The sequence below is a fragment of the Tiliqua scincoides genome, chromosome 3 (genome assembly GCF_035046505.1).
Source record: "Tiliqua scincoides isolate rTilSci1 chromosome 3, rTilSci1.hap2, whole genome shotgun sequence".
In the NCBI taxonomy this organism is placed as follows: domain Eukaryota; kingdom Metazoa; phylum Chordata; class Lepidosauria; order Squamata; family Scincidae; genus Tiliqua; species Tiliqua scincoides.
This window is the reverse complement of record NC_089823.1, coordinates 34,168,319-34,181,940: the sequence shown is the minus strand read 5'-3', so window position 1 is coordinate 34,181,940 and position 13,622 is coordinate 34,168,319. Positions and strand designations below refer to the sequence as shown.

Genomic DNA, 13,622 nt, shown 5'->3' with positions numbered 1-13,622 from the left:
CTGATATATGTCAGTCATTCAAACTAGAACAACTAATAATCAATTTACAGCAGCAAAATAAAAAGATGGGCAGCCCAATCCTATGTAACTCACGCCACTTGCAGCATAACTATGTAATGAGGCACATGTTGTGTCCTGTAGGGGAGTTTCAGGTCCAAAAGGTCTCCTCTGGGTAAGGGAACATTTGTTCCCTTGCCTGGAAGTAAGCCCTCATCACCTGAATGGGTCTACTCAGACCTGTGACATTTCTCACCTCCCTGCCTTCCTCCCATGCTGACTTACAGGTGTCGGGGGACATGGATGGCCGACCAGTATGAAGACCAGCCTACTTGCAGCAGCTGTGCAGAATGGCATAGCACTCTGTGACAACCACAAGGGGTCTTTACCGCTGGTAAATTTTTTTTTAGGTGCAAACCACTGCACTATATCGTACTGGCTAAAGACAGAAAAATATACGCAGGGGTTGGGCCCAGGGATACAGTGTGTACTGCTACAGCCGTTCCCACCCCATCCTGGGCCTGATCCTTCCCTGTTCCGCCCTCCCCCACCCAGAAATACCCCTTCCTACCTCCAGAAGACCCTCCTGCCACCCTCCTCCTTACCTTACCTGCTCTGGCCAGTACAGGGGCAAGATCTGGCACCATCAGGCTGCGCACAAATTGTGCTGGCATGGCGGACTCTCAAGTTGGCACTAATGTGCCTTATGGCACATTTGCAACACACAGAAGCCGGCACAGTGGTGCTTGCACTGGCGCAATGCCACTTTAGGATTGGGCTGCCATTAAGGCTGCAATCCTAACCTTACTTTCCTGGGAGTAAGTCCCATTGAACACAATAGGACTTACTTCTGAGTACACCTGGTTAAGACTGTGCCCTTAGTAGTTAAAAAGTCAAAAGCTCTAACAAGGACTCTAACTGGAGTCAGGAGATATAGAGATCCCTGATGAACAGAAGTTTCAGTTAAATATGGGATAGAGGGTCTATATATTATAAACTTTATGGTTATTTGTATAGAAAATGGTTCCTAACAATCTTCTCAGTATTAAAGAAAATTATCTGAAATATAATCTCTTTAGGATCTGTACCCATAATTTAACAAAAATGACTTCCCCAGCCCTCATAATACCTTTTAAAGGTATGAAAATGTCACTCTCCAGGGAGTCTGCAACCCCTTCTGCAGTCCTCCCAGCACCTCCAAACTCCTGTAAATAGTTAACAAAAAGACACTTCTGGTTTTTGTGGAAAATCCAGAAGTCACTTTTTAAAGCATATTGCAGGACCCTCCGGAGATCCATAGCAATCCCAAGATAAGTTTTTAAAAGCCCTGTTGTTCCCTACGATGGTGTGATCATGATATCAGTGGTGAGATCATGGTATCGTGTCAATGCCCCCTCTTCTCCCCCAGAAACAATTACAGCATCCTAAACTCTCCCTAAGAGTTTGAGAACTGCTACCCTTTCAATTCACTTGTGGTTTTCAAAGGAATTCTGAAAGACCTGGTTAATGCTTTAGATATGGAAGTAGTGCTTTGTTAATAGCAACTAAAATGAACATTACTTCTCACTAGAATAAATCAAAATATTTGATTTGCTTTTAAGAATAGAGCATGGCAATAATTAGAGAACTTAAGGATGACAGTCACAAGATGGATTTGTGGAAAGATCACCTGTATTTGTAGGACACTGGAATGAACAATATAACGGCAATGATAATACAATTCTTAGGTACTTTTGTAAATATGCATGTTTTGTGTCAGAATTTTGCTAATTATATAATTTTTACTAAAAATATTAAAATGCAAACTGGGCACCTAGACTCTGAGAGCACAATCCTAACCAGGTCTACTCAGAAGTAAGTCCAATTTTGTTCAATGGGGCTTATTCTCAGGAAAGTGTTAGGATTGCAACCTGAGGCTACAACTTATATAAACCAGTGGTTCCCAAAAATTTTCAGCTCCCTTGATCTTCCCGGCCATTGGCCGCAGCTCCCCACAAGGGCTAAAATTCTATACATTGTATAGGTGGCAGGTTTTTCCACGAGGATTCTGCGATTCTTCTGGCTGGTTTCCGCAGCTCCCCAGGGAGCCATGTATGTATGTATGTATATCCATAAGGTATAAATCATATATTAAATGAGGAATAATAGGAGGAAAAAAACACAAAAAAATAGTATAAGAACAAAAACTTACAACGTTTGTGAAACTCAGGTCAAGTTTCCAAATGGCTCCATTAGAATCCTAAAGAAGAAAACATCACACCTGGTTGTTTTACATCCTATTCTAAACAGACAGGCTTGGATCTAGAAAAAGTCAGTTACATTGAAGTCCTACTGAGGTTTAAAAAAAAATACACCCTGAGGGCCAACCTAGATTTATGCCTAAATGCACACTATGACCCAATGGGTTAAATTTCTTGATATAATTATAATGGGGGCAACCATGAAATAAGGCAAACCCACAGCATCTTTAGTACAGTACTAAAGGTAGGCACTGTACTTCGCTCCCACAATGATTTTGATCCTGATTGTGGTCCCTCCTGAGCTATTTCTGTGTATTTTTTTTTTTAATTCCATTGACTTCCAAAGGAAATTTTTAAAAACTAAAAATGCTTCACCAGCAGTCCCTATGACAAGGACAAAGTAGTAAAATGCCCACTAAAATGCCCTCATCATGGTTCTGCCACATTTTGTAAGTACCACTGCACCCTATTTATTAAAATTATACTCTTATCAGGCTAAGTTGCACATTTAGGAAGAAGTCTAATTTGGCCCTTACTTGCCCCACTGATTTCAACTAGTTTGGAGTAATTAAGTGTGAAGACAGATGCAGTATAAAAACAGAGTTCACAGTAGAGAAGTACACCTGGCTTCCTTGCAGCTTTGCAACTGAAATGACAGAAACTTCATAACAGTGAATTGAATGATGATTCAGCTATCAACCTTGGACCCTTTTCATGTTTCAAGTGGGTTCTCCAACTTCTTTTAATCATTATAAGCACAAAATTTATATGCAGAAGTGTGATTTTTCAGTGATACCAAAATAAAAACATATCACTGCTTTCTGCCCTTCTCATTTTTGTAAAAAAGAACAAAAAACCCCAAATCTGCAAGAAAACAAAACCATTTTCTAACATCTAATGGACTGTGTAATGACTGTGACTGCATCTGCTGACACTATACCACCTATATTACCTACCCAAGACACTTTTAAAGCTATTATATATTATTATTTATAAAAATACTTATGAAAAATCCAAGATTGTGGTATTTGGGCACTCTTGGAAACCACAGTCTTGGTTTTTTAATGGAAAATCAATACACCAGGTCAGGGAATTCCAGTATCTTGCTCTCCAGTTTCACTACCGGCATTCCTGGTCTTCCCATCGTCTTACTATAATTAAGGGCCCAATCCTATCAAATTTTCCAGTGCCTGTGCTGCTGTGCCAGTGGGGTATGCACTGCTTCCTGTATTGGGGAGGCAGTCTCAGAGGCCTCCTCAAGGTATGGGAACATTTGTTCCCTTACCTCGGGGCTGCATTGCAGCTGCACCGATGCTGGAAAGTTGGATAGGATTGGGCCCTAATTCATCTAAACTAGTTGTTCAGGCTATAACCCATTTTTTCTTCTGCTGGGGTAACACATTCATCCCAGCTGCTCTCCAAGCTTTTAATGCCAAAGTTACCCCTCAAATTTTGTATGGCATCCCTGTATGGATGCCAGCATTAATGGTATGATTGAAAAGATCCATTCAAACTTTCTGTACAAAATTCTTGGTGTACCACACTGCACAGTGTGCTGCACTCTGCCTGGAGACGGCGATATAGGCTGGAGTTTCTAGCCTGGTCCAGTTTCTTAAAATACTGGGCCAAAGTGTGCTTCAGGGCTGATCAAAACCCATTGTTAAAGGGGCTACTGACTGACCCGTTGTCATCACCTTGCCTAGCTCTATTCTATAAGAAAATTAGACAAATGGGTCTCAAGGAGGATCTACAAAGAGTTTCTCCTCTTGAGGCTTCCATTAGGCTCCTGACAACAAGATGAACCGATATAGAAAGGCAAGAGATTTTGGGTGTAGCACAGAAAAAATGTTCCCCTTTGAATTTTCATCTCAGTAATACATTTGGTCAACAGCCAAAGTATCTGACCTTTTTAGAGTGCCCCTTTGCAAGGAGGGTTTTCACATTAGCCCGCTGCAATGTGTTGCCTTCTAAAGACCTACTTGGCAGGTTTAGAAATGCCCCGAGGAAAGAATGATTCTGTAGCTATGGCTTTGGAGAGGTAGACTCCCTTACTCACATTGTTTTGCACTGTGCTAGTAATCGTGTTAGAAACCAGTATCTTTCTCCATTGTTAAGAATTAAAAAAGGTTTCCCTGAGAATGCTTTTCTACAGTTTCTGCTGGCAGGTGATTCTGAGCTTGTGACCTTTCCAGTTGCAAAATTTTTATATTTGAGCAATTTGAAGCATGCTAAGCTATTGGACTCAAGCAACATGGAGCAATTTTGCAAGCAAATTGCTGTTTTTTAACTTTTATTTTATTCTGTATTTTTAACATATATCTATATATTGGACTGCCTGGATTTATTATCTGTAAAACTCTATACCTAATAAAGGTTTGTTGAGTTGAGTTATAAAAATGCACCCTTGGAATAAAAACATATAACACTGTCTTCTGCACTTTTTCCTTGGGGCACTGTCTTCTGCCAAAAATAAAAACATTTAAGAACACCTCTATTTATTTGTTATCTTATCTCCCCATCTTATCTCCCTAGCAATCTTATCTCCCTACCAGCCCATAGTATGCAGCGCTATGATGGGGGACAACCAGCCAGCCCAGGAGAAGTAAAAATATTTTTTATGTATCTCTCCATAGGTCACCTGACCTCCACTGGATCTCTTTGGACTATGCCATCTATTTAGCTGAAAAAATACAGAACAATTGACTCACTAGCACTGGAGAAACTGTTAAGCTTAAACCATTTCCACCAAATTACAAGATTTTATGATGTCATTGAACTAGACTTGCAACAGGGGGCAATGAAGTTTGGACAGTTACAACATCCCATCACCTCATTTCTAAGCAACTGCTTTAAAACCCAGAAACTACTAGATAGCAAAAATCTTGCACACTAAATATATCTCCAGGCAGAACTGTAATATGAGAACTACAGGAAACACAACTGTAATTGCCTCAAAACAGAGAGCTATAGCTCCAAAGAATCTGGGCTGCATGACTGTTTACGTGGAATAAGTAATAAGTTTGAAGTAATAAGATATATGCCACAAAGCCACATCTTGCATGTTAACCAGAACAGATTTGGCAGGAGGTCTTGTGATGATGTCATGGGGCACATACTAGAGAAAAAGGCCAAAAAAAAAAAAAAAAAAGCCCTGAGTTAGTGTCAATGGAGGACTTTCTGAAAGCCTTCCATTGACACCTTCTAGCAACTTTTCCTTGGTTTTGCTCTCTGTCAAGTGCTACGGGGTCAACACATCACATACATGAAAAAACATGAAGCTCACTCCTGAATCAGAGCAATATATTGATCACCATCTGCTGAATGTGTGTCCTCAAAATAATCCTATACAACTGAGAAGGATCAAAATTCTTACCTGGGCATACCAAACAGGTTCTCCACGTTCATGAATTTTCACCATACAGCTCAGATTGACATGCTTGCCAACTAAAAGTTCGTTCATTTGTTCCATTGCCATCAGTCCAGAGTCATCTATCACGTCAGCTGTGTCTATTGTTTCAAAATCCCACACCTTTATGCAGTTTGGAAGAAAAAACAGATTATTATTATTAATTATTAACAGTATTTATATACCGCTTTTCAACTAAAAGTTCACAAAGCGGTTTACAGAGAAATATCAAATAACTAAATGACTCCCTGTCCAAAAAGGGTTCACAATCTAAAAAGATGCAAAAGAATACCAGCAGACAGCCACCAGAACAGACACTGCTGGGGTGAGATGGGCCAGTTACTCTCCCCTTGCTAAAAAAAGGAGTACCCATGTGAAAAAGTGCCTCTTATCCAATTAGCAGGGGTTTTGTATTGTATTGGGATTATGTATTGTATAATAGTATACATTACATAAGAACATAAGAACAGCCCCACTGGATCAGGCCATAGGCCCATCTAGTCCAGCTTCCTGTATCTCACAGCGGCCCACCAAATGCCCCAAGGAGCACACCAGATAACAAGAGACCTCATCCTGGTGCCCTCCCTTGCATCTAGCCTTCTGACATAGCCCATTTCTAAAATCAGGAGGTTACACATACACATCATGCCTTGAACCCCGTAATGGATTTTTCCTCCAGAAACTTGTCCAATCCCCTTTTAAAGGCGTCTAGGCTAGACGCCAGCACCATATCCTGTGGCAAGGAGTTCCACAGACCGACCACACACTGAGTAAAGAAATATTTCCTTTTGTCTATCCTAACCCGCCCAACACTCAATTTTAGTGGATGTCCCCTGGTTCTGGTATTATGTGAGAGTGTAAAGAGCATCTCCCTATCCACTCTGTCCATCCCCTGCATAATTTTGTATGTCTCAACCATGTCCCCCCTCAGGCGCCTCTTTTCTAGGCTGAAGAGGCCCCAACACCGTAGCCTTTCCTCATAAGGAAGGTGCCCCAGCCCCATAATCATCTTAGTCGCTCTCTTTTGCATTATCCATAATGTACATTATACATAATACATAATACATAATGTATATGTATATGTATAATGTATACATAAAATACATTATACAGAATGTACATTATACATTGGGATTATGTATTGTATGTAGCAGGGATTATGTATTGTTTCCAAATGCCAAAGCCTTTCATTTTAGAAAACACAGTGACAAAATAGAGGTCAATGGAGAAGTGCTTGCTATCTGGACAAAGAGACATTTCTTAAAGTGGTAGCTCTCATATACTGAGTGAAAGAAACTGTCTCTATTCAGTTCAGCATAATGTCCCTTTCTGTGGTTTTTGCTGGTGGCTCTCTCTCTCTCTCTCTCTCTCTCTCTCTCTCTCTCTCTCTCTCTAATATAGGACTATGAACCCCTTTGGGACAGGAAAGCATATTTTCATTCCTTTTGCTATGCCTTTTGCCATTCCTTTTGCCATATTATCATGATAAGGGGCAACTCAAAAGAATCTTTCATTGTCACATATCTGAAAAAGAGGTACTATCATTCACCTATGTAAACTGTGCTTGTCAGTCAACAAACTGTCTGAAGGACCGGTTGATCTTACATGAGTCTGCCTGCTCTTTGGGATCTGCTCTTCAGAGTCAAGAGTCCTTGACTTTAGAAGGTGGTGACTGGAGAAAGGCCCTTTTCCGTGGTTGCACTCCAATTGTGGAACATACATATCTAAGAGACTTGTTTGGTGCCAACCATATTGACTCTCAAGTATGAGATTAACGGTAAACCTAATTAAGGACACAATCCTACCCTGTGTTGGAAAAGGCAGGCCAGGAGGCTTACCCTATATTCATCATAGGAAAGGGGCCAAAAGCAGCTCAGCCACAGGCAAGGGGAAACTTTTCCCCTTACCTCTGGGAAAGACGTCAAATCCGCGGACAGGCTTGAAGCCTCTACGATCTCCGCGGGAACAGGGGTTGGGATCAGCATAACTGTTGGATCCAAGCCCCGCCTCCTGCTCCCCACCCGCCCACCCCCAGTGCCACCCACTGCCGGGCCACAACCAGGCCATACCCACAGCCGGGCCAACACATGCCTCGGTGCCTCCTTTGGCGTGGAGGCTTCTTCCAGCCTCTGCACACCTGCCTAGCCAACTCCTGAGGAGACACAAACATGCCTTTCAGGACGTTTGTGAACCTCCTGGGCCGGTGCAATGTACTAGCTCCGGCCAAGGTCAAGGGCTGGATTGCGCCCAAAGTCAGATTAGTTAAGCGTTTTTATATTTTACAAAGCTTGGTAAACAGGGTTATTTTAGTTCATAACTTCTTCATAGACTTGGGGCCCAGTCCTATCCCATTTTCCAGCACTGATGCAGCCATGCAAATGGGGCATGTGCTGCATCCTGCGGTGAAGGGGCATGGAAGCCTCCTCAGAGTAAGGGAACGTTTATTCCCTTACCTTGGGACTACACTGTGGCTGCATCTGCACTGGAAAGATAGATAGGATTGGGGCCTCAGTCTACAACTGTATATGCAAAGCCAGGTTAATACATCACAACAAATTCTGGCTTATTCTAAAGCATTAACAAAACTAGCAAACATTGCCCTCACAGGCAAAGGAGAGAAATGACCGTGCAAGCCCAAAGCTTATGATTGTCATGCTAAAGTGTTAATCAACCATGCTTTTTAAAGCATTTTTAACCAGGTTAACATGTCTGTAAGAAAAAGAAAAAAAAACTCACCCTGATGTACCCATCTGATCCAACAGTGACCACCTCTCCTTCATCCAGAACTAACTGATTAATTGGGCCATTGTGACAAGTTTTACTGCCAGGTCGACAAAGTTCCACTTTTATGAGACCTCCTTCCCAGAGTAGCAAGTTGCCCCATTCTGAACCTGACAGCACCTTTCATACAAATGAAATAAAATACATTAAATACATTACATCATATAAATGTATGCAAGAAAGTGACACAGTGGAAAACATTACTTCCTATGAAAGTGAAGCTTGCAGTGGAGCTGCAATCCTATGCAAACTTTTCTGGAAACTCAATGAACACAATGGAACAGATTAATCCCGTTTTTTCCCTATTATTTGTCCATTTTTCTCTTTACTTTTGAAAGCTTTTACAGCCCAACTCTGTCCTTCCTCCCCTCCACTGATGCAGCCGTGTCAAAAAGATGCATGCTTTATCCAGCAGGCGTTGGACCAGGAGGTGGGGGGGGGGAAGGGGAATTATTTCCCCTTATCACTCTGTAAGCTTCCTGCTCACCAATGGGTCTCCTTGGATATGTGCCAGCTCCTTGGCTGGAGCAAGTCTAAGGAAAAGAAAGGGGTGGGAAGCTTCTGAACTGATGGTATAAGATCCAGCATGCACCACTGCCACCGTATCCACTCCCTCCTGCCACTTCCATACCAGCAGTTTCTCGCTTCTCCTTGCCCACCCCTGCTTTCTTACCTAATCCCTGACAATATGGTCCAGTGGCGGAGTTGCAGCGCTGCGACATCTTGCAGCAGCACATGCAAAATGGCCACCAACAGAGCGCTGCATGCTGAAAGCAGCCATTTTACGACCGTGGAAGTGTCTTTCACTTTCATAATAGGCTCCATGCAACAATCCTCGAAGAAGCCCCTGTGAAGTTCAGCAGTTGAGGCATCCTCTTGCAAGCAGCCTTTGTCCTTTGTTTAAAAAAGTCTGGTAATGTGGGGGTTGGTTTCTGGGATGGGGGACTGAGCAGCATCCTAGCTTCATCAGCTGGGTTTTCACGGTTATTGCATCCAGTTGGTGAAAAGTTTTTATTATTTTTTTCCAGTCAAGCATTTTTACAGGTTCTACCTGGCCCATGTTCGCAGGTAATTCAGTGGATGGCCATGCCTCTTCACCCTGCAGATGCTACTATGGGTTTGAATTTTAATAAGAACCCCTGGGGTTCAGTGCTCTCCTGGGAGGGAGATTTTTCCCAGATGGCCCTCCTCTGCCTAGTCTCTGTTGCCTGGGGTGGTGGCAGCGGATACAAACTACCAAGGTTTTTCCCCCGATTCCGCTGCTGGTCCAGTAAAGGGAAAGTGGGAAGCAAAAAGGCCTGTGTGTGTACTAACCACTAGATGCTACTGCCCTTGGTCAGCCCAGGAGTCCCTTTCCCTGTCAGACTTATGTCTGAGTAGAGGATTGTGTACACAGAAGGTAGATATATTTGCTAATAAATTAGTGATAAGATATTTAGTGTAATGAAGGGTTGGTTGGATTCTAATTTCATACAGCCTAGTCACTCTTTGTAGCACCATGAAAACTAACTAGGAAGGATTTTTCTTCTTTCTGAAATACAGGAAACTTTGACCTAAGGATATGACACAAATAGCTATTGAGCAACTTTGAGGAGGCAAGTATTTACAGATTGAGAGAGCTCAGGTTCTCCACAAGCATCTTTCTGTGTTCAGTCAGGCATCACCTCAAAATAACAGATGACCATTCTCTCTTCAATAGCACTATTATTAGAATGGGATCCAAAGATCTGTTTTAGGTGGAATTTTTGACATATCCTTTAATCAGCAGACCTCCACTCTATATCACAAATTGCTTGTGTATAAATAAGCTTTTCTCAGTCAGCAATAACAAATACTTGAAAGGCTATCTCTGCCACCCACTGACCCACCCTTAACTCGGTAAATGCACTAAGAAGCTCTTCTGAAAAAGTCTAAGGTAAAATTGTTTCTCACCTTCCCATCTGGCAGCTCTATATATCCTTCAATATCTGTCAGTGCAGTTTTTCCAAACCTACCCAAAGCTCCTTGTAGTTTCAGACCGGTAAAAGTAAGGGCCATCTTCCAAAACCTAACCATACAAAACCTAAAGTTACCTCCTCTCTGTTTACAGTGAACTTTTAAAAAAAGAGAAAAAAGTCACCCTCGAATAAATTCTAAATGAGCAGTGGTCACAGTAAACAGTGTGAATGAACAGTAAACAGTGGTCACAATCTACAGCATATAGCATCTGCCTGTCTTACTTAATCAGTGGAACATTTGGATTGGATGTTGGATTGATTCCTTTATTTTGGCATGGGTCAGCTCTGACATATGCAAGTTAGGGCGCAATCCTAACCCCTTATGTCAGTGCTTTCCAGCACTGATATAAGGGCAAAGCAGCTCTGAGGTAAGGGAACAAACATTCCCTTACTTTGAGGAGGCCTCCATGTGTGACACCCAACTGCAGGATGCAGCACGTGTCCCATTGGCACCGCTATGCCAGTGATGGAAAGCACTGACATAAGGAGTTAGGATAGTGCTCTTAGAGCACAATCCTGAGGCGCCCTTGGGCTGGCACAAGCCCCTTGCACCAGCCCAGAAGCATTGCAAACGTGGCATAAGGCACGTTTGTGCCTCCTTGTGAGTTGTGCAGAGGCTGACAAACATCCGTGCTGACAGAGAAACCGAACCTTGTGGGGGGGGAGGCGGGGAGGAAGAGGGACGGAGGTGTTCCAGGGCAGGGGGACGGTGGGTGGAGGGTGGTCCCAGGGGCGGGCAGATAGGGAGCGGGAGGTGCGGCTGGGACCTGGCAGTTATGCTGGATCCCAACCCCATTCCCCGAGCAGCGCAGAGCAGCTTCAAGACGCTCCTCTCTCCTTGGACTTGTGCCACTTTCAGGAGGTGTTGCAAGTCCGAAGAGACCCATAGGGGCTGCAGTGGTTTACCCAAGAGTAAGGCAAAGAGTTTTCCTTTACCTTTGGCTGAGCCACTGTGTTGCCCTATCTCATGCTGGATACAGTGTAAGCCTCCTGGATTGCCTGTTCCAGTGCACAATAGGATTGCACCCTTATTTATGTTTATGATATGTGGATAAGATGGATTTTGATCTGGGCATTTGGTATCTGGACATATGGTGTTTCTGGTTGGGGGAGAGCAGAGAGAGGATGGAATGAGTGGTTTGACAGGCCTGGGAGGTAGGTGGGACTGCTGAATACTGTCCCCCATATTGGAATCAAAAGCCCAACATGGGGCTTCTCAAGTCTGCACCAGTGAAATACAGCAGGTTAGGGCTTTACTCAGGGTAAGGGGACGAATGATCCCTCCCACCGAGAAGACCTCCTGCCTGCTTGAATCCAGCACAGGATCCGGCAGCAGCCATTTGGAGCTGCTGCTCCTATGCTAGATATGATTGGGTTTTAATCTAATCCTAATTTACGGCAATTTTACTGAGTATTGTAAAATGGCATGAGCTCTTGGGAAGATAAGGTATAAATGTTTTAAATAAATAAATTTGAGAAGCCACTTTAGTTTCACAAAACCTGTACACCTCTAGTGTGGAATGTGAAACAAAAATCAGGAGAATGCTAATCCAAAAAACTATCCATACACTGTTCCAATACAAAGGTTTCTGTATATTTTTAAAATGCAAACATACTTCTGTGTATTCCTGAAGGTTAATGGAGCAGTCTTTACTCCAAGTTGGTTTATACAACTAAATAAAATGTGGTTGTTATTGGGAAACAGTAATGTTGGAAGACAACTGATAAATCAGAATTTCTTGTATTATTGAAGTGGGATACAGCATTTTATTATTGTGATTTCATTGACAAGAGATCCCAGAGAATTAATACATATGCCTCCATGACATTTTTGTTCTTCCAGATAAAGTCTTACTGATAGTTAGCTTACTTTATGTGGCCTGAACCAGATGTGGTGAGTTGTTCTTCATTTTCAATAGAGAAGGTGACTTTATAAACATCTTGAGAAAATGCTTTTGATCTCAATACAATCTTTTCCTGTTTCCAGTCCCAGACGGTCAACATAAAGTCAGGGCTGCTCCCAACAGTTGCAATCAAGGTGCCAGAATGATTAAAGTCAGCAAATGCATATGCTTCCTCAGTTCCACCTAGAGATACAGTGAAACAACAATATCAACAATATCCTTGATACAATATCAGGTCAAGAAAACTTACAGCTTTGCCAGCTAATCAGCTCATATGTAATACAAATCAGATATTTGCTTATTTAAGCACATCCATGAAATGATTATAACACAGTACATAGCAACTGTTAGTTTAGACCAATGAATGTACGTACCTACTTATACTTTTATTATACTGCACTTTTAAAATATAAAAAGATAAAATTAAAAAACAATAAAAGGCACTTCAAAGCACCTGCAGAGCCTTGAATTTGTTTGGTCATTTTGTCCAGGAGTGTAGCATACCAAATCCTGGCAAACCAGCCCTGTATTGAAACATATATCTATATCTGTGGGTACTGTATATGCATTGAAAGCCTTTGGGTTGTATCCCAAGGTATATTTCCTCCTTAGGAAAGAGCATCATCAGAAAGGAAATAAATCTTTGATACAATTCTTTCACTATTATGCTTTCTCCCCTGATACTGGAGCCCACAGAAAACCACTTTAATTAAAAATCTTCAAGTTATTTATTAATTTATGCACTACAGATTACAGATTCTAATGGGTGTGAAGATGCATTTTTGTTACCATGTTTTTGCTATTGCACTTAGTACACATTAAATGGAAAAGATATTACTGTATGGTAAAATATTTGACTGCTTGACATTGTTTTATTCAAATTGTGTCCTAGAAAAAATTAGAAAGAAAATTTCCCAAATTTTAATTCAATATCACAGTGATAGGTAACTCACAGCCCAATCCTGAGCTTCCATGGCACGCAGCTTCAGCGGCACTAAAAACGGCTGCCACCGGATCCTGCGCACCACAGGCTACTGCGGGCGGCACCTTGGGAGAAGGGGACTTTCAGGTAAGGGAAGGGAAGTAGCCCTGCAATGGGCTACTCAATTTACTGCCGAAAAGGTCAGCGGTAAGGTAAAAGCGTTTGTGTAGGGCACCAAGCCCCACACAAACAGACAGAATCCAGTGGAGTAGAGCTCCACCTTACACACCTCCCTCCCTCCCCACTTCCTCCCCCCGGCACACCTCCTGCCTGCCCTTTCCCCACCTCCCACCTCCCCGTCACACCTCCTCCCTG

General features: G+C 42.4%; 1 protein-coding gene across 1 annotated transcript in view; it reads right to left on the bottom strand.

Annotated features, from left to right (window-relative positions):
* The window catches only part of CFAP44 (cilia and flagella associated protein 44), a 79,895-nt gene that overhangs the window by 51,057 nt on the left and 15,216 nt on the right, over nt 1–13,622 (bottom strand). Inside the window, exons 7-11 of the mRNA XM_066621260.1 lie at nt 12,292–12,508; nt 10,357–10,471; nt 8,380–8,544; nt 5,611–5,766; nt 2,189–2,236 (exon numbers count right to left, since the gene is read on the bottom strand). Of these exons, the coding sequence (XP_066477357.1) occupies nt 2,189–2,236; nt 5,611–5,766; nt 8,380–8,544; nt 10,357–10,471; nt 12,292–12,508 (701 nt within the window). The remainder of the gene's footprint in view (nt 1–2,188; nt 2,237–5,610; nt 5,767–8,379; nt 8,545–10,356; nt 10,472–12,291; nt 12,509–13,622) is intronic.